Source organism: Microcebus murinus, chromosome 23 (genome assembly GCF_040939455.1).
Source record: "Microcebus murinus isolate Inina chromosome 23, M.murinus_Inina_mat1.0, whole genome shotgun sequence".
Taxonomy (NCBI): domain Eukaryota; kingdom Metazoa; phylum Chordata; class Mammalia; order Primates; family Cheirogaleidae; genus Microcebus; species Microcebus murinus.
In genome coordinates, this window is record NC_134126.1 from 31,984,054 (window position 1) to 32,008,096 (window position 24,043).

At 61.7% G+C, this 24,043-nt stretch overlaps 1 protein-coding gene across 2 annotated transcripts in view; it reads left to right on the forward strand.

The window, feature by feature from the left end:
• CACNA1S (calcium voltage-gated channel subunit alpha1 S) overlaps nucleotides 1-18,298 on the forward strand; it is a 70,825-nt gene extending 52,527 nt beyond the window's left edge. Inside the window, exons 29-44 of one of the 2 annotated variants that reach the window (XM_075996970.1) lie at nucleotides 2,625-2,681; nucleotides 3,514-3,642; nucleotides 4,627-4,692; nucleotides 5,271-5,362; nucleotides 7,155-7,314; nucleotides 8,282-8,409; nucleotides 9,773-9,869; nucleotides 10,136-10,238; nucleotides 11,779-11,880; nucleotides 12,137-12,261; nucleotides 13,675-13,803; nucleotides 14,555-14,805; nucleotides 16,360-16,445; nucleotides 17,164-17,252; nucleotides 17,482-17,610; nucleotides 17,752-18,298. In XM_075996970.1, coding sequence (XP_075853085.1) covers nucleotides 2,625-2,681; nucleotides 3,514-3,642; nucleotides 4,627-4,692; nucleotides 5,271-5,362; nucleotides 7,155-7,314; nucleotides 8,282-8,409; nucleotides 9,773-9,869; nucleotides 10,136-10,238; nucleotides 11,779-11,880; nucleotides 12,137-12,261; nucleotides 13,675-13,803; nucleotides 14,555-14,805; nucleotides 16,360-16,445; nucleotides 17,164-17,252; nucleotides 17,482-17,610; nucleotides 17,752-18,003 — 1,995 coding nt within the window. In that variant the 3' untranslated portion in view covers nucleotides 18,004-18,298. The remainder of the gene's footprint in view (nucleotides 1-2,624; nucleotides 2,682-3,513; nucleotides 3,643-4,626; nucleotides 4,693-5,270; nucleotides 5,363-7,154; nucleotides 7,315-8,281; nucleotides 8,410-9,772; nucleotides 9,870-10,135; nucleotides 10,239-11,778; nucleotides 11,881-12,136; nucleotides 12,262-13,674; nucleotides 13,804-14,554; nucleotides 14,806-16,359; nucleotides 16,446-17,163; nucleotides 17,253-17,481; nucleotides 17,611-17,751) is intronic. The other variant, XM_075996971.1, reaches the window with a different exon arrangement.
• Nucleotides 18,299-24,043: the final 5,745 nt, after the last annotated feature.

Consider the following 24,043-nt stretch of genomic DNA (forward strand, 5'->3'; position numbering starts at 1 on the left):
ATCCTAGGGTGGAGGAGATCCTAGGGTGGAGGAGATCCAAGGGTGGAGGAGATCCTAGGGTGGAGGAGATCCTAGGGTGGAGGAGATCCTAGGGTGGAGGAGATCCAAGGGTGGAGGAGATCCAAGGGTGACGCTGAGATCAAGGCACAGTGTCCCAGGCACAGGCACCCTGGGGCTGGGAGGGGTGGCCGTGGAAGAGAGGGAGGGCTGCAGGAGAGGGGCGTTCATCTCTCTCAGCCGTCCTAACCGTGGCCACGGTGGGAATCTACCCAGGGGTGGCAGACTTGGCCGTGGTGACAAGTAGAGGCCCGTAGGGGACTCACCCCGGAGCCAGGGGGCTCGTCCACGTGTCGGGCTTCCCTCTGAACTCCCCGCTGCCCAACGGAAAGCCTCTAGGCCGCGCCAGCCCCCGTGAGCCCTGCGGAGAGGTGTGGAGTGGGAGGGAGCGGCCTGGAGATGCCGCAGGGCGGGCGAGGGAGTAGCTGGGAAGAGTCTGGGGTCTGTGAGGAAGGCGCCCTCGGCTGGGCCCCCGTAAGGCTGAGCGCTGCCAGGGAGTGGCACCTTCTGGGGACCTGGCTGCCTCACGCTGTCTGGCGTGCTGGGAGGGGCGGGCCAGGCGGGAGCCCTGCTCATGCCCCACCCGCAGAACAGACAGTGACAGACCCAGCTCCGTCCGCCTGGGGGTCCCTGAGGGGGTGGGGCCGACGAGGGGCGGGGGTGGGCTCTGGGCAAGACCAATGTGTGTGCGTGTGTGTGCATGTGTGCGTGCCTGTGTATGTGCGTGTGTGCGCATGCACGTGTGGGTGCGTGTACACGTGTGTTTGCGTGTGTGCGTGTGCATGTGTATGTGCGTGTATGCGGATGCATGTGTGTGCATGTGTATGTGTGTGCGTGTGTGCATGTGTGTGCGTGTGTGCATGTGTATGTGTGTGCGTGTGTGCGCGTGTGTGCATGTGCGCATGCATGTGTGTGCGTGTGTGCGTGTGCGCATGCATGTGTGTGCGTATGTGCATGCATGTGTGTGTGCATGTGTATGTGTGTGCATGTGTGCATGTGTATGTGTGTGCGTGTGTGTGCGTGTGTGCGTGTGCGCATGCATGTGTGCGCGTGTGTGCGTGTGCATGTGTGCGTGTGTGTGTGTGTGTGTCTGTTGTGCATTTCCACCCACGCGCAGTTTTTGCTGGGAGATGGCAGCCCAGAGGACCCTGTGGTTTGAGAGCAGCTTCTCACAGCAGTCAGAGGAGCGTCCAAACAGCCAAAGTAAACGGCCGAAACTAAAAGTAGCTACTCGGTGAAGTTCGAGGTCTGGGCCCGGGGGGCCTGGATAAATCAAAACAGCTTCTTTGAGACAGAGGATGGGGGCGTGCCATCGGGCCTTATTTGGGCTTTAGGCACGGCAGGTGTCCCTCACCAGCGATGTTTGCCTGAAGTTGTGCGGGACGGGTTTACATTCCTGACGCACAGACCGGGGCAAGGTCTAGGGCAGCGTGCCCGCTAGAACTTTCTGCAGTGGTGGAAACGTCCTGCCCGTCCAGTGCAGCAGCCACCAGCCATCCACGTCTGCTGGTCGCTTGAAGTGCGGCTGGTGGAACTGAGGAACTGAATTTCTAATTTTATTTATTTTTCATTGTAATTCAAACAGCCACACGTGGCTGCTGGCTACCGTATTGGACAGCACGGGTCTAGAACACGGGTTGTCATCCTTGGCTACATGTGAGAATCTCGTGGGGTGCATTTAGACCTCTGAAGCCAGACCCCGTCCCCTAGAAGCTGACTTCATTGGCCTGGGCGTAGACCCAGAGAAGACAAATATTGTTTTTAAGTTCTGCATGTGGCTCTGATATGCAGCCAGGGCTGAGAACCAGCCCTGCAGGGAGGAGCTGCCCGAGAGTGTGGTTGGCAGGAAACCACCATGCTGGGGATCAGGCCACCTGCAGATAATCGGAAGATAAAACGATGACTCCTTTGACCCGGGGCTACGTAACAAGGGCTCCTCAGGAAATGTGGGAAATATTGAAACAAACAGGGAAAAGTCGCCCTGCACACCCAACCACCCGCTCTGTAAGAGCCTGGTGATCGAGGTGCCAGCCTTGGTCCCCATCCTGCTCCTGTGGCAGAGAAACTTCTGCCAGGGAGTCTCAGACTCCCCAGAGGAGTCCTGTCCCGGAAGGCGGGACTTCTGTGAGGACGCCGCCCCAGCCTCGGGGGAAAGCGGTGTAAATCCACCTGCCACAACGAGCAGGTGTTTTCCAATGTGCCCTCGTGGGGGTGTCCCCAGCGTCACATGACCCAGACACGCAGGAAGACCCCCGAGTCCCTGTCACCTGTAGAAGCCTGTGGGAGGAGAGAAGGGACCCGTCTGTGTCCGGTCTTCCCTCCCCGTCTTGCTCCCTCGCCCAGCCTCCTGCCTCACGTCCCTACAGAGCTGCACCCTCACGCCCCTCACGCCCACCTGCCCCTGATTGACAGCCCTGTGGGGTCCCCACCCCCGCCTCTCTCTTTCTCTCTTTAACTCTTCTGTGTGCCTGTCCTTTCTGACTCATCTCTTCACCTCCCTCCCATGTGTCCCTCCTCCTCTCTCTCCTCCTCTCCTCCCCCCCCGCCCTCGTCTCTTTTCTCCACAGACTTTCCTGGCCTCCAGCGGGGGACTGTATTGCCTGGGTGGAGGCTGCGGGAACGTTGTAATTCCAGGCTGCATGGGCTGCCCGCCAGCTCCCGCCCCACCCGCACTGCATGCCTAGGCCTGGCCGCGCTGCATGGGGTGATGGCGCTCGGGGCTCCCTCCCGCAGCAGGCCCCACCAAGGGCCCGGGCGTAGGGCGGGCCGTGGCTCGGTGCACGGATGTGCATGGACATCGAGGCTTCCTCTCGGCCGGGAAGGGGAGTGAGGGTTCGCTCCGGCACCCTCTGTGCACATGGGATCACAGTCCAGCGAGAACTGTGATTGCTGGCAAAGGACCTTAGTGACAGTTCACCGGGCACAAGGCCTTTGGGGACGCAGGAAGCAGAGCAGGGAGGGCTCTCACCTTCCAGAGCAACTCGTGTGTCTGAGGCTGGCACGAGCGCGGAGGCTTGCCTGGCTTAGGACAGCCTTTGCGGCCTGGGCCTGACGGCCGCCCCACTGAACCTGCGGCTTGGGGGACCTCGCGCTGGGAGGACTCCAGGGGAGGGAGCCATCGGGCCACCAGAGGCCTCAGCTCGGTGGCAGCTTGAGGAGGAAATGGGATGCGCAGGAGGCCCCGCGGGCAGCAGGGGCCTGGCTGCAGCCTCACCTGGGCGCGCCCCTGCCCCTGCCCCTGCCCCGCGAGCGTGGGCGTGCTCCCCACGCTGCTCCTCCCGCCTCCCGGCCGAACGGCCAGAGGATGTCCCCGCTGGTGGACAGCGGGGGCCAGACGTGGGGCTGGGCCTCCTCCCCGCCACGAACCGCACCCCAGCACACACGCCGCGCGCCTCCCGCCGCCCTGCCCCGCACCCTCTGCGCCCCAGACTGACCTCTGGGGCTGCCGCCCCGCAGGACCCGGACGAGAGCGCCCGCATCTCCAGCGCCTTCTTCCGCCTGTTCCGCGTCATGAGGCTGATCAAGCTGCTGAGCCGCGCGGAGGGCGTGCGCACGCTGCTCTGGACCTTCATCAAGTCCTTCCAGGTGCCAGAGCCCGCGGGCGGGACGGCGGGGCAGGGTCTGCAGGGCGGGACGGCGGGGCAGGGTCTGCAGGGCGGGACGGCGGGGCAGGGTCTGCAGGGCGGGACGGTGGGGCAGGGTCTACACGGCAGGATGGTGGGGCAGCGTCTATACGGCAGGACGGTGGGGCAGGGTCTGCATGGCGGGACGGTGGGGCAGCGTCTATACGGCAGGACGGTGGGGCAGGGTCTGCATAGCAGGACGGTGGGGCAGGGTCTACATGGCAGGACGGTGGGGCAGGGTCTGCATAGCAGGACGGTGGGGCAGGGTCTACATGGCAGGACGGTGGGGCAGGGTCTCCATAGCAGGACGGTGGGGCAGGGTCTACATGGCAGGACGGTGGGGCAGGGTCTGCATAGCAGGACAGTGGGGCAGGGTCTACATGGCAGGACGGTGGGGCAGGGTCTACATGGCAGGATGGTGGGGCAGGGTCTCCATAGCAGGACGGTGGGGCAGGGTCTACATGGCAGGACGGTGGGGCAGGGTCTACATGGCAGGACGGTGGGGTAGCGTCTACATGGCAGGACGGTGGGGTAGGGTCTACATGGCAGGACGGTGGGGCAGGGTCTCCATAGCAGGACAGTGGGGCAGGGTCTACATGGCAGGACGGTGGGGCAGGGTCTCCATAGCAGGACAGTGGGGCAGGGTCTCCATAGCAGGACGGTGGGGCAGGGTCTACATGGCAGGACGGTGGGGCAGGGTCTACATGGCAGGACGGTGGGGCAGGGTCTGCACGGTGGGGGGCAGGGGCAGGGTCTACACGGCAGGGGCCCGGAACTGCACTCACATGGGGAGGCCACCGGAGACACCCCTCAGGTGGGTGGGGGGTGATGGGCGGCAGTGGGGGCTGTTTGGGGAAAGGGGGTGCGCAGGGCCCTGGGAGGCTAGCGGGGTCAGGGCTGGGGAGCAGGCGGTGGAGCCCAGGCCTGACGCTCCTGCCGCCCGCAGGCCCTGCCCAACGTGGCTCTGCTCATTGTCATGCTCTTCTTCATCTACGCCGTCATCGGCATGCAGGTGAGAGGCGGCCGCCCCGGGGAAACCGGGTCTCCTCCAAGCTGGGCAGGGCGGGGCTCGGGGAGCGTAATCAGCAGGTGGGCTGACCCTCCACGCTCCCTGCCTTGCTCATCCTGGCAGCCCAGGGCTCAGCTGGGCAGCTGGGAAAGGAGGTCGTCACCTCCCTGTCCCCAGGTGGCTGCCGTGCTGGAAGCCTGGAGATGACCTAGAAGGAACCTTGGCATATAAATAGACAGCAGAGGCCAGGTCACGCCTCTGAGGCCAGACTGGAGGCCCAGGTGGTCTCAGCCCGCCCTGCCCCGAGAGCCTCCCCCACGCTTTGGCCCCCCAGGGCTGCTCGCTGCTGGGGGAACTGGTCTAACCCACCTGCTTTTCTTTTGGCTTGGTGGGATACTTCACCCGACCTAGAAAACAATCCCACGTGTTTGGCTTCAGGTCTGACGTGGTCCGAAGCGAAGGGGACCTGGGGGAGGCAGGGGTGAAGGCGGGGGGCAGGTGGGACGGGAGAAGGCAGGGGTAGACGAGCGGAGGGGACGCGTCTATCCCGGTTCCCAGTCGGAGCCCTGTGTGATTTGCAGATGTTCGGGAAGATCGCCTTGGTGGACGGGACTCAGATAAACCGGAACAACAACTTCCAGACCTTCCCGCAAGCCGTGCTGCTGCTCTTCAGGCACGGGTCCCCGGCCCCCCCCACCAGCCGGCCCTCTTCCAGCCGGGGTGGGGGCAGGCGTGTGACTTGTGCAGTCACACAGGGCCCTGCACTCGGAGGGTGCCCCGCTTGGTCTGACGCTCTGCTGTCACCGTCTTGAAGATTTTAGTTGTTTTGTAATACCGTGTTTCCCCGAAAATAAGACAAGGTCTTATATTTATTTTTCCTCAAGAAGACACCCCAGGGCTTATTTTCAGGGGACGTGTTTTTTTGGTTTTTTTTTAAAGTACGGTACAACCATCTACATTTATTCAAATAGAGTTAAGTCGTCTTCTTCCGGAACATCATCATCACTCTCCAAACCCCGAATCCCATCCTGAATTTCCTGCGACTCTGTTTCCTTTAGAACCACTGGCCCCAATCTCTCCTGTCGAGCAATAGAGCTCTCACGGGGCAGATGGGAAGGGCTGCTCGTGTTCTTTCCCGCTCCGCGACGACATGCATGGGTTGTGCAGATGCGCTGTGCAGCCACGCCCGTCACTAGGGCTTATTTTCGGAGTAGGGCTTCTGTTGCGCAAATGCTCAGGAATCTTGCTAGGGCTTATTCATGGGTAGGTCTTATTTTCGGAGAAACACGGTAGGCAGCCCTGCATCTTCAGTCCCACTGGGGCCTCACTGAGCGGGGTGCTGCACACTCCTCTAATCTCATACCACTGGAGCGGGAGACAGAGGTCGAATGTTCATTCCTGGACGTTTATTTGCCCCTGAGGCCCCCTGAGCAGGCAGAGGCAGAGTGAAGAGCCGGCCCCAGGGTGGGAGTTGGGGAGCAGGAGGCCAGGAGGGGTGAAGGGGCCAGAGCTCAGACCGCAGGGGATCCGGGCTGCGAGTTTGCTGGCTGTGCAGGGGCTGGGTGGGAGAGGTGACCTGGCCAGCCCTGGGACTCACCCCTCCAGACGAGCCCAGGGGACACCTGTGCCAGGGGTCCTCCCCGGCACAGCCTGTCAGAGGCTCCATGAAGTCACAGCAGCTGCAGCCCTGATGGCCCATGAGGGGAGATCGCCATGGGCGGGCAGGGTGCCACCTGCCCCCACCCCACTGTGCCCCCACTGCAGGCCCAGGGCCATCCTGGGCCGTCCCGGGCCTCCTGCCCCCGCAAGGAAGGGAGCTGAGCGCAGTGAGACTTTATGGCACAGTGAGGGATGAGATTCCGCCTGATGGAATCGGTGGAATCGGTGGTGGAATCGTGGCTGGTTCCGGAGGAGGAGGGAGGTTGTCTGCAGAGCGGCTGGCAGCGGTTACATGAAAAGCACCCCCATTCCACGCACAAGCACCGCCCCTGCATTGCTACGCGTGCTCAAGTGTGGGATCGGAGGGCTGCTCCTGCGGCTCAGCCGGGCGGTGCTGTCGGGGGAGCCGGGTTCAACCGTGGGGTTTCTCAGATGACTCCGGCTCTGAGGCTGAGTTGACCTCTGACCCCGCCTCCCTCGGTCAAGCAGCGTGTGACCCCCTCTCTTGTTGTCCCCCTGCCAGTGACATGAGTCGATTTTGCCTCTCTAGCCGAGAAGCCTCTTTTGCAAGTTTAGCTCCTGCTTGCAGCAACCTTTGAGGGCAGAGCAGAGGGGGTGCAGCACAGAGGGGAAACTGAGGCCCGACTCACACTGAGCTACTCGGTGAACCTGGGGTCTGACCTCCCTATTTCTGGGGGAGCAGCCGCAATCCGGTTACCGGTCCACACCCTGGTGCCCCCGGGCTCACGCCCGCCCCTGGGGGTCCTCGAGGGAGTAGGCAGGCAACGGGGACCTCTCTCCTCCAGGTGTGCGACAGGTGAGGCGTGGCAGGAGATCCTGCTGGCCTGCAGCTACGGGAAGCTGTGTGACCCCGAGTCGGACTACGCCCCCGGGGAGGAGTACACCTGCGGCACCACCTTCGCCTACTACTACTTCATCAGCTTCTACATGCTCTGCGCCTTCCTGGTGAGCCCGGGCCGGGGGCCACCTGCCTTCCTGGCAGGCGTCTGTCCCCAGAGACCCATCTCAGGGACACAGGAGACTCTCGTTAGGTCGTTTCTCATTCTGGTCACCTTGGATGTGGCTTTGTTTTGTGAGTGTTTCTTTGTACTCCAGCGGGCTGAGCCAGTTTTTACCGGTTCTTCCCCACCCCACCCCCTCGTTATGGATTAGAAATCAAGAGGGATTTCATGAGGCTCTGCCCTAAATAGGTAGGGGCTTCCTATAAAGCCACTTATGGCTCACTGCGCCTTGGTAGAGAAAGTTGTCCCGTTATGGGGAAACTGAGGCTCTGGCAGCAGGGTCCCGCAGGAGGTCCCCGTTGGGCTTAGGAACCGCACGCCAGGCCGTTCTGAGACTGCAGGCTGCCACCTGCTCGAGTGGGAGGCAGAGAGCCTGCACGGGGCCCTCGTTCCTGAACTCCCCTTTCTTTCCTGTGTTGGCTCAAAAGAGGTGTTTGGGCCTCTGCCGTGTGCCGGGCCCTGGGCTCAGCGCAGGGGAAGAAACACGAACGAGACCCCGTCCAAGCCCCGAAGGACCTCATAGGGTGCCAGGGGAGTTCACATGTGAGCACACCTGGCCATTCAAAGGGACACCCAGTATGTACGGGCGAGGCGAGAGCAGTGAGAGGGGCTTGGTCCAGGTGGGGACTAGGCAGGGACGGCGTGTCCCCGGGATGGGTGCGGGGGGCTGAGGCCGGAGCAGCTTTCAAGCAGGTGCTGGAGCTGGGCTTTGAAGGCTGAGCACCAAGCCCCGGCAGAGGGCACCGTTTGTGCAAGAGTGCGGAGCCGGGCACGGGGTTGCTCACGGGTGTGACGTGGGTTGTTCGAAGGGCTGGGATGAAGAGCACTCCCAGCGGCCACCTCCCAGCTCCCCGCCCCACTCCGGGGCCGCCTGCCTTCTGCGCTGGAAGCCCTTGGTTCTCCTCTTGCAGGTCATCAACCTCTTCGTGGCTGTCATCATGGACAACTTCGACTACCTCACCCGGGACTGGTCCATCCTGGGCCCTCATCACCTGGATGAGTTCAAGGCCATCTGGGCAGAGTATGACCCGGAGGCAAAGTGAGTCCCGTCTGCAGGCTCTGTGCTGGGCCCTCCCTAAAGTGTCCGCCCCTCCATCCTAGACCCTGTCCCTGTGTCCCACCGCAAGTCACTCTCCAGGTGAATACGTGTGAGTGGGCCTCTGCCCCATCTTCCTCTATCCAAGGTCCCAGATCAGAGAAGCAGAGCCGCTGAGGGTTGGAAGGGCTGCCACAGCCTGCCACAGTGGAAACCCTCTTGACTTCACTGGGAAATGGTCATCCAGCTTCTGCTTGGATACTCCTAGGGGTGGGGAACTCAGTACCTCACCAGGCACTAGATCCTGGCTACTCAAAGGGCGGCCCACTGACCATCAGCATCTGAGCCTGAATAAAATGCAGAGTCCCAGGCCCCACCCGGCCGGAATCAGAATCTGCATTGCTATTAACCCAGGACATTCGCATGTACTCCAAAGCTTGGGAAGCACGGCTCTCTTACATTCTTCCCCAAAAGGTCACGGGCTTATATTTCACGACGGTTTCCCAGGTAGCAGGCACTGCGCCAAACACCGCGTGTATTATCTCGTTTAGTCTCCACAACAGCCTACGGCACAGGCCTCCTGACCAGCTCGGTCTCAGATGAGAAAACAGGTTCAGAGGGGTTAAGTAAGTTGCCCTCGGTCCCTCAGCTAGTGAGAGGCGGCACCAAGAGTCACCTCGGGTCTGTCTGGTGCCCCAGCAGTGATGCTGTGAAGCGCTTGCATCTGGGAGATCCAGCCCTGCCTCCCTCCCGCCACCCCCAAGTACTAGCTCAGCCCTCTGCAGACGGCAGGTGTCTAACTTTCTCATAGCCAGCCCGTTTGGAGTCCACAGAACCGCCCAGCACGGTTTTCCCACGCCACACACACCTGCCGCTCTCGCCTTGGTCACCTCTTCACCTGGCCTTCCTGGTTGCCCTGATTTATGCTTATTCTAGGTGTCGTGGTCCCCGTGAAAGAGTGGTTCCCAGCTCTGGGGCGGTCTCTGGAAGTGGGCCTCCACCTCCCTTGACCCACGCCCTCTACTCCTATTGATAGGGCCCAAGCGCCCCCATTAGTTTGACCAGAACCTAAGGAAGGTCTTGGGATGGGGAAAATGAGGTCCGGAGTCCAGACGTGGAGACCCCATATCCAAGGGAGCGCCCCCCCCAAAAAAAGAGAGCCCGCTCCTGGAGGTGGGCGGTAACGAGTCCAAACATTGTCTTCTCTTCTACAAAGGAGCTGAGCTCTCACTTCCGAAACAGAGGGGAAAGTGAGGAAGAGTCCCCGTCTCCCGGCTCTCTTACCCTTTGCCGTTTCCGAGCAGAGTGTTGGGGGGTCCTGGGTGGGGCTGCCAGGTGAACAGGTAGGCCCCGTGTCCTCCCTCAGGGGGAGAATCAAGCACCTGGACGTGGTGACCCTGCTGAGAAGGATCCAGCCCCCGCTGGGCTTCGGGAAGTTCTGCCCCCACCGGGTAGCGTGTAAGGTAACCGGGGCTGCCAGGGAGGGGCGGTCCCCAGGAGAGGAACAGGGGTCATGGGGCAGGGATCTGCTGGGCCCCCAGGTCCCTCCCTGAGGACCCGAACTCGCCACAATGCCCCCAACTCATCATTCCAACGACGGCAGTCCTGGCCAGCTGGCTCTCCCAGCCCTGCTGTCCCCTCCCCTCCCGGCCCGCAGACTGGGCCAGGATGACCTGCCAGGCCCGGCCTGGGCCCCGCCCAGCAGCAAGCCGCTGCCTCTCCCCCACAGCGGCTGGTGGGCATGAACATGCCCCTGAACAGCGACGGCACGGTCACCTTCAACGCCACACTCTTCGCCCTGGTCCGCACGGCGCTCAAGATCAAGACAGAAGGTGGGGTCCTCCCGGCGTGCGGCAGCCCCCTCTCTCGGAGGGTGTTTCTGGCACAGACCCTGCCAGACTCTCAGAGCTGGTGGGGAGAAGTGGAGGGAGGACTCCTGACCATGGCCACAAATCCTCTTGCCCCTCGGGACTCAGGGGGAGTCTGAGAGTTCTCTGCAGGGCAGAGGCCATTTGGGTCTGTTCCCGCACTCTTCAGCTGTGTTGGGTGGACGGGGAAAGAAAAGGACCAGCACAGGGGTGGGTGGAATGGGGCCACCAATGTACCAGAGCTAGCACAGGGGTGGGTGAGCAGGGCCAGAGCAGTGCCAGTGCTGGTGCAGGGGTGGGTGAGCAGGGCCAGAGCAGTGCCAGTGCTGGTGCAGGGGTGGGTGAGGAGGGCCAGAGCAGGGCCAGAGCTAGTGCAGGGGTGGGTGAGGAGGGCCACAGCAGGGCCAGAGCTAGTGCAGGGGTGGGTGAGCAGGGCCAGAGCAGGGCCAGAGCTAGTGCAGGGGTGGGTGAGCAGGGCCAGAGCAGTGCCAGTGCTGGTGCAGGGCTGGGTGAGCAGGGCCAGAGCAGGGCCAGTGCTGGTACAGGGGTGGGTGAGCAGGGCCAGAGCAGTGCCAGTGCTGGTGCAGGGCTGGGTGAGCAGGGCCAGAGCAGAGCCAGTGCTGGTGCAGGGGTGGGTGAGCAGGGCCAGAGCAGGGCCAGTGCTGGTGCAGGGGTGGGTGAGCAGGGCCAGAGCAGGGCCAGTGCTGGTGCAGGGGTGGGTGAGCAGGACCAGAGCAGAGCCAGTGCTGGCGCAGGGGTGGGTGAGCAGGGCCAGAGCAGGGCCAGTGCTGGTGCAGGGGTGGGTGAGCAGGGCCAGAGCAGGGCCAGAGCTGGCGCAGGGGTGGGTGAGCAGGGTCAGCGCATAGTCCAGCTCTGGGCAGGGGCAGAGGAGGCGGTCGGCTGGCGAGCGCGGGGCAGGCGGATGGAGCCCACGCTCCACTCCACAGGACTTGTAGGTCCTGGCCCAGCAGGGAGACAGGCATGGCGGGAGCAGAGGAAGCTTCGGGGCAGGGTCTCAGTGCTGTCCCCGAGTCCTCGTTCAGGGCTCCGCTGCATCGGGGCGTCCCCACATTGGGACCCTTGCAGGAGCCCGAGGCAGCACGGGGCGGGTTTCCGTGGGAGGCCGAGGCGACGAAGGCCAGGAGTCAGGGCGGGACAGGTTGGAGCCCAGCAAGGCTGCCTGCGGCGCTGGGGCAGACCGGAATGCCAGGGTGTGAAAGGTTTTGGGAGAAGAGCAGGAGGTGGCAGCCTTCAAAGTCAGCCCCTCGGCGCTAGAAGCCGAGGTCCGTGGGGGGAGCACATGAGCAAGGGCTGGGGTGTCTGGGGGTGGGATCTCCTCCCCCCATTGCCAGCACAACAGCGGCCAGGGCCAGAAACTCGCGGATACCACCGCGTGAGTGACTGGTGCTCTTCGAGTCAGGAAGTGCGAGTAGGGGCCGTGCATCACGTGCAGCTGGCCTGGCCTGGGTGACCTTGGGGCCACCCTGCCTTTCCTTCGCCCCAGGCAACTTTGAGCAGGCCAACGAGGAGCTGAGGGCCATCATCAAGAAGATCTGGAAGAGAACCAGCATGAAGCTCCTGGACCAGGTCATCCCCCCGATAGGAGGTGGGTGCTGGCTCCGGAGACCCGGGTCCGGAGGCAGCCGAGAGGAGCGGGCTAGGGGCTTCTCCAGGAGGCCCCGGGGGAACCCGAGAGTGGCCCAGACCCCACGGGCAGCCTCAGGGTGGGCCGTGCCCACGGACTGAGTCAGTAGGACGAGGGACGGCCTGGGTGCCTGGGGCCTGGCCACACCTGGGCCCCCTCTGAACCCAGAGTCAGATCCCCACCGGCTTCAGGACACCCCTTGCTGGCTCCCCTGCAGATGACGAGGTGACCGTGGGCAAGTTCTACGCCACCTTCCTCATCCAAGAGCACTTCCGGAAGTTCATGAAGCGCCAGGAGGAGTATTACGGGTACCGGCCCAAGAAGGACATCGTGCAGATCCAGGTGAGGTCCAGGGGGCCCCCCCGCTGAGCCCAGTGTCCGGGCTCCAGTTCCCTGCCCGTGTCCTCAGGGGGCCGGTGGTGGAGGCACAGAGGGAAGGAGCCCAGGGGAGGGGAAGGAGATGACAGCTCTGGACAGTGCACGATGGGGGGCATTTCAACCTCAAGAGAAGAGCCAGGAGCTCTTCATCTCCAGATGATAGGACCAAAGAAACTAGGGTGAGGTCAAAGGTCAAAGAGTGAGCTGTAAGAGCAGTAGTCTCCAAAGATAGTGGACCCCCCCCCCCGGGGATGCTTACAATGCTCCGCTGGGTATGAAAAGAAAACTTTAGAACCTTATGTTTTATCTCATCTGGTTTGTATTTCTAGTGTTCATTGTAATGCACGTAATTTATAAATTCAAAAAATACATATGCATCTGGGCTGCGTACTCAAAAATTGATTCGATTGCCATTTTCATTTTGAAACAATCTCATACTTCAAAAAATTGCAAGTATATAATGCAAAACCTTTTTTATCCTCTGAACTGTTTGAGAGTAACTCCAACATGATGCTCCACCATCCGGAGCCCTTTGGTTCATCTTTGAAGGCATCGTGTGTAGTCAAGGCATGGAGCATATGACAAGGGTGTTCTCCTGTGTAATTCTTCTACATGACCACAGTGCAATCATCACAATCAGGAAATCAGTGCTGATATGCCACCACATCCTAATCCATTTCGAGTTTCACCAGTTGTCCCAATAAATGTCCCTCAGGGCAAAAGGATCCGATCCAGAATCACACCTTGTATTTGGTTGCCGTATCTCTTTAGTCTAGTCTTCCATCTAGAACAGCTCCTCCGTCTTTCCCTGAGACGACCTTGACACTCTTGAAGATCACAGGCCAGTACATCCCGCAGTCTGAGTTTGTCTGGGGGCTCCCCAGGCTAGAATCTAGAAGCATCCTAATGTGCGTCCTGTATAGGAACGCCTCAGCAGCGGTGCTGTGTTCTCATTGCAAACAACCAGGTGACACCAATTCTGATCTGTCTCATTGCTGGTGTTATGAACTGTGATCAGCTCAAAAAACCATATGGATGGCAGGTACCATCAGAAGAGACCACTTGTCTAGAAGGCTGTACTGAGAGTGGAAAGGTTTCTCAACCCGGAGCCCTGGAGAGGGTCTGAAATCTCCACCCAGGGCGTCGAGAGAAGACTCCTTAGGAGCAACTATTGTATGGACTGTCCCAGGGGCCAGAGCAGGACCTGGTGGCCTTCCAGGGCCCAGGGACACGGAATGAGCCAGAGGGAGAGCGGGGCCTGAGCTGGGGCTTCCAGGGCGCCCCAGGTGCAGAGATCTGAAATGGGTGGGCCGTGGAAGCGGTTTTGGTCTGCTCTCCGGGACTGGAGGGGTCACCGGGTCACTTTGCCACCCCCAGGCCGGACTGCGGACCATCGAGGAGGAGGCAGCCCCTGAGATCCACCGCACCATCTCCGGAGACCTGACGGCGGAGGAGGAGCTGGAGCGAGCCATGGTGGAGGCAGCGATGGAGGAGGGAATCTTCCGGGTGAGGGGCACCGCGATAGCCCTGGCAGTCTGTCTGGACACAGTGAGCGGCCAAGTCCCCCAGAGAGCAGGGCCAGGAGCCCAGCCACACAGAGGGCCGCGTGGGGCACGTGTCCCCACTCGCCTCTCTCTGGACTCAGAGTCAGTGACCCAACCTGCTCGAGGTGTCAAACGTAGCAGACCCTTTCCCGCCTCCCCTGCCAGGGCTCACCTCTCTGCTCCCCTCCCACAAGCCAAGGCAGCATGCCAGCCCCAGAGACCCCAGGATCAAATGCCTGTCTGCTCCCGTTACGCCGGTCCTCGGTCCTCAGCTGTCTAGGGTTTCGCGTGACACTGCAGAGCTGGAAGTTCTTTAACGACCCCCTAGTTACGCCTTCCGGGTTATTCATCAGGACACGGTGGCCCCAGGACACAATGGGAGCTGTCTGATGTCGCTCAGTAAATTAGGTTCAGAAGCCAGTTCTGCAGACTCCCAGTTCAGTGCTCCGTCCGTGGCTCCACATCTGCCTCTCTGTGTGTCCGTGTCCCCTGTGTGGCCCCGTGGGTGTGTCCTGTCTGCCCCATCAACCTGGGAACGTTCTGAGGGTGGGGACCCTCTTCCCCTCTGGTCTCACTGTTGGGTCCTTCTCCCCTGCCCTAGAGACTTGTCTCCCGGGACCATCACGTGTGCCCGGCAACGTCATCGCAGGGCGGCAGCCCCCGCTCACGCCCTGCCCTCGCCCCTCACTCACTGCTCTTCCCCTCGCCCCTAGAGGACCGGAGGCCTGTTTGGCCAGGTGGACAGCTTCATCGGAAGGACCAACTCCCTGGCCCCCGCCATGGCCAACCAGAGACCCCTGCAGTTTGCCGAGATAGAGATGGAGGAGCTGGAGTCACCCGTCTTCCTGGAGGACTTCCCGCAAGATCCGCACACTCACCCTCTGGCTCGTGCCAACACCAACAATGCCAACGCCAATGTTGCCCGTGGCAACAGCAACCATAGCAACAACCAGGTGTTTTCCAGGTAGCGGTGGCAACTGCCAGCTGCCGACTCTGGCGTAGGGGTACTGGAATAAGACTGGGAGGACGACGTTAGCAGGTTCCAGGTTGTACTGGAAGGGGGCGACCCGAAATTGCAGGTGTCCTTTGTGTACCTTTGTGCCCTTTGGGATCCATTCCGCACCTTGATGCAAGAGGGCAGCCTGCCCTGCAGAGACTCCCTGGGCCAGCAGGGGGCAGCCTCGTGTCAGCACTGGCCCTGATGCTGAGAGGTCCCTTTTTTTTTTTTTTTTTTTTTTGAGACAGAGTCTCACTCTGTTGCCCGGGCTAGAGTGAGTGCCATGGCGTCAGCCTGGCTCACAGCAACCTCACACTCCTGGGCTCAAGCGATCCTCCTGCCTCAGCCTCCCGAGTAGCTGGGACTACAGGCATGCGCCACCATGCCCGGCTAATTTTTTCTGTATATTTTTAGTTGGCCAATTAATTTCTTTCTATTTTTAGTAGAGACAGGGTCTCGCTCTTGCTCAGGCTGGTTTCAAACTCCTGACCTTGAGTGATCCTCCCGCCTCGGCCTGCCAGAGTGCTAGGATGACAGGCGGGGCCCTGAGTGGCCCTTTTATTCCACCGCCTGCAGCAGGTGTAGGAGCTGGGATGCACGAACACATTGTAGGTTAGGAGGAGAGAGGGCCTTCAGAGGCAGCACAGATGACAGAAAACTGGGGACGAACAGGTTCAGTTGTTGGGTTTGGGTTCCGAGGAGATCCACTGCGCCGGGTGGCTCCCATCTCGCCCTCCCCAGACTGTAGACTAAATATGCTCTGCGGTTACATAAGTGTCATAGGGAACAGCGGGGTGAGGGGGAGGGCTGCTCGGAAACCGTAAACTAGGGGCTGGGCTCCAAGCAGAGCTTCTGTGCTAGACGGGAGGCCAGCTGATCGGAAGCTCCGGCCTCGGGAGCGGGCAGGGCAGGGCAGAGGCCAGGTGACAGCTACTTCCCACGGCCAGGGCTGCCTACACCCCCTTCCAGTCATCGAGACCCTGGAATGCAGCCTAGACACCTGAATGGCGCCTGTGCCTTGGGGTCACCGTGGTGCGAGGTGCCGAGAAGCGTCAGCCTAGGCTGCACATGAGAAACATCTGGGGAGTTTTCAAAAATCCCAGCCATGGGCCTCGCTGCGGACTCTGGGGGTGGGACACAGCCACCGCCATCTTAACAGGAACAGGAACGTCTTAACAAGAGGCCACCTGTGGGACACAGCCAACACCTCCCCAGGCCATCCTCTGTGCAGCCGAGGTGGGAAGGAGCGTCCCAGAGGTTGCAGGTGCAGCGGGCTGGGAGAGGGACGGGACGTGGAAAGGCGAGACCAGCACCAGAGCAGAGGCGGGCGTGCACCTGGCTCATCCCCCTGGAGTCAGGGCGGGCCGGGCAGAGTGGTGGGAGCGCCAGGCCTGGAGTCAAGACCCCTGGCCCTCGTTGGGTCCAGACCCTGAGGGAAAAGGCTACTTGGGGCCGCAGAGAGCAGGGATGGCAGGAGGCCCGCGGCCTGCCCGGGTTTGCCCAGCCTTGTCTCTGTTTCAGCCTCCACTACGAGAGGGAGTTCCCAGGAGGGACAGAGACGCCGGCCGCCAGAGGAGCAGCCCTCGGCCACGCCCGCAGGCCACTGGGTCAGTCCCTCCTGTGCACTCAAGAAGCCGGGGCTTCTCCCGGAAGCATCTGGGGGGCCCCTCCTTTCTTGCAGTCTGGGGGCCCGCTGGGAGGGCTGGCTGGGGGACCTGTTGCCATGGGGGCCGTAGAACGAGAGCTGTCAGGCCAGTTCCTGTCCAGGCGGAGGAGAAGGGCGCTGTCCAGGTGGCCGCGTGGGGAGGGAGGGGAGGCGTGCACTCTCCCAAAGGGCGTCTGCAGGCCTGCACCCCATGCCGGCCCCAGCGTGGGAGTCCTCCCTGCCCTGGGCAGCCCCTGGACACATGGACACCTTGGCTCTGGGCCTTTCCGTAGATGATCCGTCACTCTCCCAGCACGTCCTCGCCACGGTGTGACAGTGAGAGCCCGAGGTTGCCGGGGCTCACTAAGGAGGCTTTCCCCCCTCCCCAACACACGCGTGCACACTTTCACGTGCACACACACAGGAAACGCTGAGGGACAGCTTGGTCGGGGCCCCTGGCCCTGCTCCCCTCTCCCAGACCCGTAAGAACAGAGACCAGGGCCAGCGGAGTCGGGGCAGTCCCGGCTGGCCTGGAGCTGTCCGCCCTCTAGGACACCCTCTGCAGCCCCGAGCATCTCCACGAGCTCACAGGGCGCAGCCGGCCGGTTGGGCGGGGCTCTGTTGGCACAGGGTGGCAGGAGCCAGCAGCCCCTCTCATCCTCACCGCGTCTTGCCTGCAGGACCCCACAGCAAACCCTGCGTGGAAAAGCAGGGACAGCCGACCCCGAGGGCAACGCCCGGAGGCCGGGCATCCCCTGCCCGCCACCAGGTAACAGGGCAGAGGCCTGGGAGGAAGTCCACACGGAGCCCCACCCGGCCGGGTGCTTGCAGCAGGCCGTGGCAGGGGAAGGGTGTGGCAGCGACGTGTCCATCAGTACAGGCACGGGCCTCCCCTTCGGTGGGTCTTGCGTGAGGCTCCCCCAGGTGAGCGGGGTTTTGCCGGGTCCGTGGCTTCCAGCATCCTCGTGGGCATCTCTGCTCTTCTGCGTTTGGAACAGGGCCCCGGGGCAGAGGAGAGAAGGAGCTCCGCGCCAGGGCCTCTGCGGGAGGAGGCACCCCGTGGCAGGAGCACCAGGGAGGGGACTTCCAGGCGCCCAGCCCCAGCCACCGCCCTGCTGATCCAGGAGGTGAGCCAGGAGCTGGCACCCCGAAGTGGGCTGCAGCGAGGGGTGGCCCTGGGATGGCCTGGCTTGGACGGTGGCAGGGCCAACAGCTTCCTGTGGCAGCTGCCCAGGAAGACCCCAGCCAGCCTCCTCTCCTCCCTGCAGGCTCTGGCTCGAGGGGGCCTGGGCACCTTGGCGGCTGATGCCGGCTTCGTCATGGCAACAGGCCACGCCCTGGCAGATGCCTGCCGGATGGAACCAGAAGAAGTGGAGGTGGCAGCAACAGAGCTACTGAAGGGGCGAGAGTCCCGAGAGGGCACAGCCGGTGCCCCAGCGTGCCCAAGCCTTGGGTCTTCCCTGGACAGCCTCAGCCAGCATCGGGGCTCCCAGGAGACCCTCGTTCCTCCCCGGCCGTGAAGCCCACACGGCATCGGCGTGGGCTCGGCGCTGGCATGCCCGGCGGGGCGGGGGTGCTGGCGTGGAGAAGGGCTAGCCCACCGCGCAGCCCCCTCCCCCAGCAGCCAGATGCAGAGGCCGAGTGGGACCCCCTCAAAACGCCAGGAGAAACTACATGGACAGGCCCCTCCGTCACCAGCAAGAGCCACAACTGGATGGAGCTGCTGATGCCACTCAGAAAGGCCTGGCTGGGCCAGCGTCTGTCCGGCCCAGGCCACTCCCACCAACAGGACATTAAAGCCTCCGGGCCTGCGACCCTGGCACCTCTGCCTGTCTCCTCTTTTGCGCTCTTCTGCACTTCGTCTCCCGCCCCACCCAAGCCCTTCCCCGGGGAGCCTTGCCCATGAGCTGGGGAGTCTGGGCCGAGGGGACCAGGGTGCCTTCTGGATTCTGATTCTGTGCCATGCAGACAGACCAGCTGTGGCGAGTGCAGGTTCTCCCGAAAGGCCGTTGCCAGGTCCGCTGGCTGGGCCGAGCAGCCCCGGGAAGAACTGGGGGCCTCAGAAGCAGCCCACACCCCGGTCACACCACGGCTGGCCTTCACTGAGGCGGGACCCGGTCTCGCTGGCCCGAGTCCAGTGCCCGCAGCTGCACGGCGTGTGGCCTCGAATATCAGAGACCCGCAGTCCCCAGGGCTTCTGCCGTCCACACCAAGCATCAGCCCCTGTCCACCCAGCACCGCCCGCATGCCGTCCACACGCCTGACCTCACGCCGGGGTTGGTGCCGCTGCGCTGTGTTTACAGAGCACTCTCGCACACCACGCCCACGTGTTCTCGCCACAGCCTTGCCGGGGACCCTGTTTCCCCGAAAGTAAGACAGGGTCTTAGGTTTATTTTTCTCAAGAAGACACCTTAGGGCTTATTTTCAAGGGACGTGTTATTTTCAGCTTGCAGCAGGCACAGGATGGGCGGGACATGACGGGGGGAGCCGGCCTTGTTGGTGGGGCTGCCCGCACCTTTCCGGTCACCTCTGGGATGGCAGCTGTCACGATGGGGCAGATGAGAAGGGCTGCTTGTCTTCTTTCTCGCTCCTTAACGACATGCATGGGCTGTGCAGACCCGATGCATAGCCACGCCCGTCACTAGGGCTTATTTTCGGGGTGGGGCTTCTATTGCGCAAATGCTTAGACATCCTGCTGGGACTTGTTTTATGGGGAGGTCTTATTTTTGGGTAAACACGGTAGGCGTGGGTCCCGTGTTAAACGTGGGGCGACGGAGGCACGGGTGGTGAGTTGACGTGCCGTGGCACACAGCCAGGGACGGGAGGGGGGCAGGCGAGGTCAGGACGCCCCGCTGGGGTCCCCGCCGTCCCCTTCCCACTTCACTGGACTCTGGATCCTCTCACGGCCCCACCACTGAGCCGGTGCCAGGTGCCTGCTCTGCGGCCGTTGCCACGGGTTACCCGCCGGCCTCCCCACGCAGCCTCCCGGCTGACCCCCGGGGGCTTCTCGGCTTCTTGCGCCTGCCCCAAGTTGCCAGTCCCACGGGACGGGGACACGCACACTCTGGGTGCACTGCCCGGCCACACCCAGGCCGCCGCTGGTCCTCGGAGCTTCCCGGTCCCCGTGAGGTCAGCTACCGCAACTCTCCTCTCTCCTCCAACTCCAGCACCAGGAGCTGGCCCTGGCCTCTCCGCCACAAAGGAGAGCCACCGGAAGGTCCCTTCCTCAGCTCCTGCCACTGCACGGCTGCGCCTGCCTGCCTCTGCTCGTGCGTGGGAAGCCGGGTCTCTCCTCCTGCCGCCGCTACAGATTCTACGCTGGCGGCGATCTCCTCCCCGCAGTCTCGGCTGCCCCTTCCCTGCACGGGACAGGTGCCCCCTGCTTCCCTCTTACAGCGTGACCCTGCAGCCACGCGCTCTCTCGCGGTCCCCTGTGGAGGACCCGGCTTCTTCCCTGGGTGATTGATCCCTTGGCCACATTTCAGTTTCTCCTTCCCTTCCCTCCACCCCATGCAGTCGCCTCTGCCCCCTCCCCCCTGCAGCAGCCACAGCCACCAACGTCACTGACGATCTGGTTGCTGATCCAGGGAACCATCCTGACTTGACTTGACTTCCAGGCAGTATTAGATACAGCTTACCCCTCCCTGCGCCTGGAATGCCCCCCGAGCCTCGCATCTCCTGAATGTCTTCCTCCCCCTCAAGCGGTGAAGCGTCCTTGGGAATTCTCCCCTGGCCCGCCCGGCTCTCATGCAGGTTCTGGCCCGGTGACCTTTTCTTCTCACTCAGTCCACGTCTTAGTTGCGTTTACATGCCGATAATCCCCAGATCAGATCCGTATTTCTAGTCCCACTCTCTCCTACGCCCCAGATCTCTGAGTTCCCCTCCTAAACAACTCTACGTCTGCACCCCATGCCTGCCTAAAGCTCACCTTGTCCCAGAGTGCCCTCTCATCCCTTCCCCGAAGCCCGCTACTCCCTGGCTCACTGATCTCAGGGAAGCCGCTGCTCCTTCCGACCAGAAGTCTGGGTGTTGTCCTGGACTCCTGCCAGCCCTCCCACCACACCCCCCAGACCCGCCCTCCTGTGTACGTCTCTCACCTGTCACCCTTCCCTTTGTCCCCACGGGCACGTTCCTGGTACCGTCAGCCTTCATCTCCTGCCTCCCAGCCTCCTCTCCTCTTCCTACTAGCCCATCCCTCATCTTGCTAAAAGGACGAACCAGTTATCTTATTTCCTTGCTTAAAGCACCCCTCAAAGCCCTCTGAATATGGAGCAAAACCCTTGGCTCAGCTCACTGCCCTCTCCCAGATCGGGTCCCACACCAGTCTCCCGCTCACCCCTGAGCTCGCGTGTGCTGTTCCCTCTGGAAACTTCCTGAGCCCTCTCCCTGATTCACCCCGATCATCCCTCAAACCTCAGCTGTGCAGAAAGCTCTCCCTGAACACCCCCGAACTCCGAAGCCTGGCCCAGAAATCTGGCGCACGCTGTCCTTGCCCCGTTCCGGCAGGGGTCGTAACTGTGTTGTGACCGCCTGTTTAGTTTCTCCCCCGCCGGGCGGCAAGCTCCAGAAAGCAGGGGCTGTGTCCACCTTCTTCCCAGTTTCCCTCCAGGGCTGAGCACTCTGCAACACGGATTGGTGGCTCAGTACCTGCTTGTTAAATAGGTGCAGGAAGAGCTAAGAGGTGTGGACCCCGCCCTGGGCAGGCTCCCCTGCTCAGCATCCCCTGCTCAGCCCTGTCTGTCTGGGCGGTGGGGAGGAGGGGAGGAAGAGCTCTGCCTCAGAGGTGACAAGCTGGACCCCACGGTGCTGATCCCCTCTGCCCACCCGCAGCCACACGCACCGTCTCCCTCTCCCACTCCATTCACTCATCTCCGAGGAAAAGACAGCATACTATGGAGCACACGTGCGCACTGTAAACTTCTGTAAAAGGGTATTTTTATTTATGAGGGACCTGAGCATCTTATACTAATACCCACCATGCATAGAAGGCTAACTATACGCAGGCCCTGTTCCAGGGGGTTTGCATGTATTAATTTATTTAACCCTCTTAACACTTAAGGTGTCATCATCCTCACTTTGCAAAAATGACTCAGAGAATAAGTAACTTGCCTAAGGCCACCCAGCTGGTGAGAGAGCCGAGGTGAGCGGCAAACCCAGGCAGTTCAGCACCAGATTCCATATCCTTCACTGCTGTTCTATTCATGTATGCAAATCTATTCCTCCCAGCCCGCCTGCCTGACAGATCCGTACGTGCACATAGGCTCCGAGAAACTTTCCTATCTAGTCTGCCTTCACCCTACGGAAAAGTCCAGGCAGTTTCCTTGTTTGCAACATATAAGATGTTCTGATTTCTCAGGATATGCGAAACCCTGCCTCCACCCCCAGCGATGGGCGGCTCCCCTGACAGCTCTGCCGGGCTGCTCCAGTAGAGCCTCAGAGGGACAATTGTGCAAACTCAAGGGTTGCGGGGGAGGGGGGCGCAGATTTCATGTGAGACAGACACGCCCTCCCCTCAGCAGGACCACCGGACGGAGACAGGGCGCCCCTAGGAGCAGGCGGGCCACCTTCTGTCACCTGAGGGCCCTGGCCAAGGGCAATGTCTGCTGGGCCCTTATATGGGTTTCTGACAGTTCCCTGCAGATTTGGGGCCCAGCTGCCGGGTGGGGAACGGGCCAGAAGGGGCGGGGGCGTGGCCGGCGAGAGGCATGGGCACAAGGCCGCGAGCTGGGGCGCTGGGCAGTAGAGGAGCCCTCCGTCTGGAAGGTGCGGGGCTCGGATGGGGGCTCGTCTCTGGAAAGGCAGGAGAGCCTCAGCGAAGGGAGGAGCCGTCCCCCAAGAGCCCTGCTGCATTTCCAGGCCCTGCCCTGGGCGGGGCGTGCAGACGGCTGCCCAGCTGCCTCTGCTGGGACTCTCGCAGGAGGGAGGGGGCTGCGGTCTGCAGGGTGTTGGAGGGCAGAGCCCTGGGAGCCAGACCCCCTCGCACCCGAATCCCATCCCCCCTCCCGTCTCCGCGCTGTGATGGGCAGGCGGCTCACACAACCCTGGTAAGTTTCTGCTGCTCCCTCTGTACGTGGGGGAATAGTTCCTGCCTCTGAGGCTGTCCTGAGACACGCACGGATGCTGCGGTGAGAGGCTGTTTCCATTCGTCAGATGCCGGCTGGTGAGAGGGCCGGACCTCCAGGGTGGGAGGAAGCCGGCCTGGGAGGGGACTGGGCAGCAGTGACGCCAGACCCCAGACCACGCCGAGCCCTCTTGCCGGGCCTGGCCGCTCTCACCAACGGCCGTGGGTCTGGAGGGCGGCGCTGGCCTGAGCCCACTTACAGAAGACACTGCCATGCAAAGCAGACCTTGGCCCCAGCCTTTGTTTCAAAGGTCCTGCCCCCCCGTTCTTCTGGCATCGGGTCCCAGGGACACCTCACTCCTGCCGTGGGGCTGCAGCTCACAGTGCCAGGTGACTCCGACACCCCACCGGCGGTTGTCCTTCTGCCATTTTATTAGTGAGGCAACCCCGGCCCGAGATCCCACAGCCAGTGGGTGGCAGAGCCGGGACGCGCCCTGGAGCTTTCTATTAATGATTACATGTGTCCTTCCCTTACGTTAAGCAGGGAGCCACCAAATGGAACTCAGAGTCCCGCTGAGGAAACCCAGGCACAGAGCCATTTAAAAAATAAATTGGTGCCAGGCGCGGCGGCTCACGCCTGTAATCCTAGCACTCTGGGAGGCCGAGGCGGGCGGGTCACTCAAAGTCAGGAGTTTGAAACCAGCCTGGGCAAGAGCGAGACCCCGTCTCTACTATAAATAGAAAGAAATTAATTGACCAACTAAAAATATATAGAAAAAATGAGCCGGGCATGGTGGCGCATGCCTGTAGTCCCAGCTACTCGGGAGGCTGAGGCAGGAGGATTGCTTGAGCCCAGGAGTGTGAGGTTGCTGTGAGCTAGGCTGACGCCACGGCACTCTAGCCCGGGCAACAGAGTGAGACTCTGTCTTAAAAAAAAAAAAAAAGAAAAGAAAAGAAAAGAAAAAAGAAATTGGTCATAAACACAAGGGGAAAATGACAATTCTGGTGCTGAATACCAATTAAAGATGCTGGAGTTATCAGTTGTACCTTGATGGCTCACTGGGCTTTCTCGGGTTCAGAGGAGGGAGACTTCACTGGTCTTAGTTTAACGTCAAATGAACAGAAGAGGAGATTCCATGGTGGCGAGAAAGGAAACCAAGACTCAGGCAAGGAGAGAGCCATGAATCCCCCACGTCCCTGAGTCGGTGGGAGGAGGCAGGAAGGGACCCCGGCTGCCCCACCCAGGCTTCAGAAAGACCCCCGCGAAAGGCACAGGGAGCAGCAAAGCGAAGCCCTGCACTAAGGGAAACCTCGTTCCCATTTCTAGCTGTGTGTTCTTTTAAAAATGCCTCTGCCCTTTGGTCTTCTAATCTGCAGAACAATAATAGCTAGCATTCACTGAGCCCAGCTCATTTAATTAAAATTAAAAATTAAAGTGCCTTGCCTTTCACGTCTCATTTGATCTTTGCAACACTGCCTATAAACAGGTGCTATTGTTG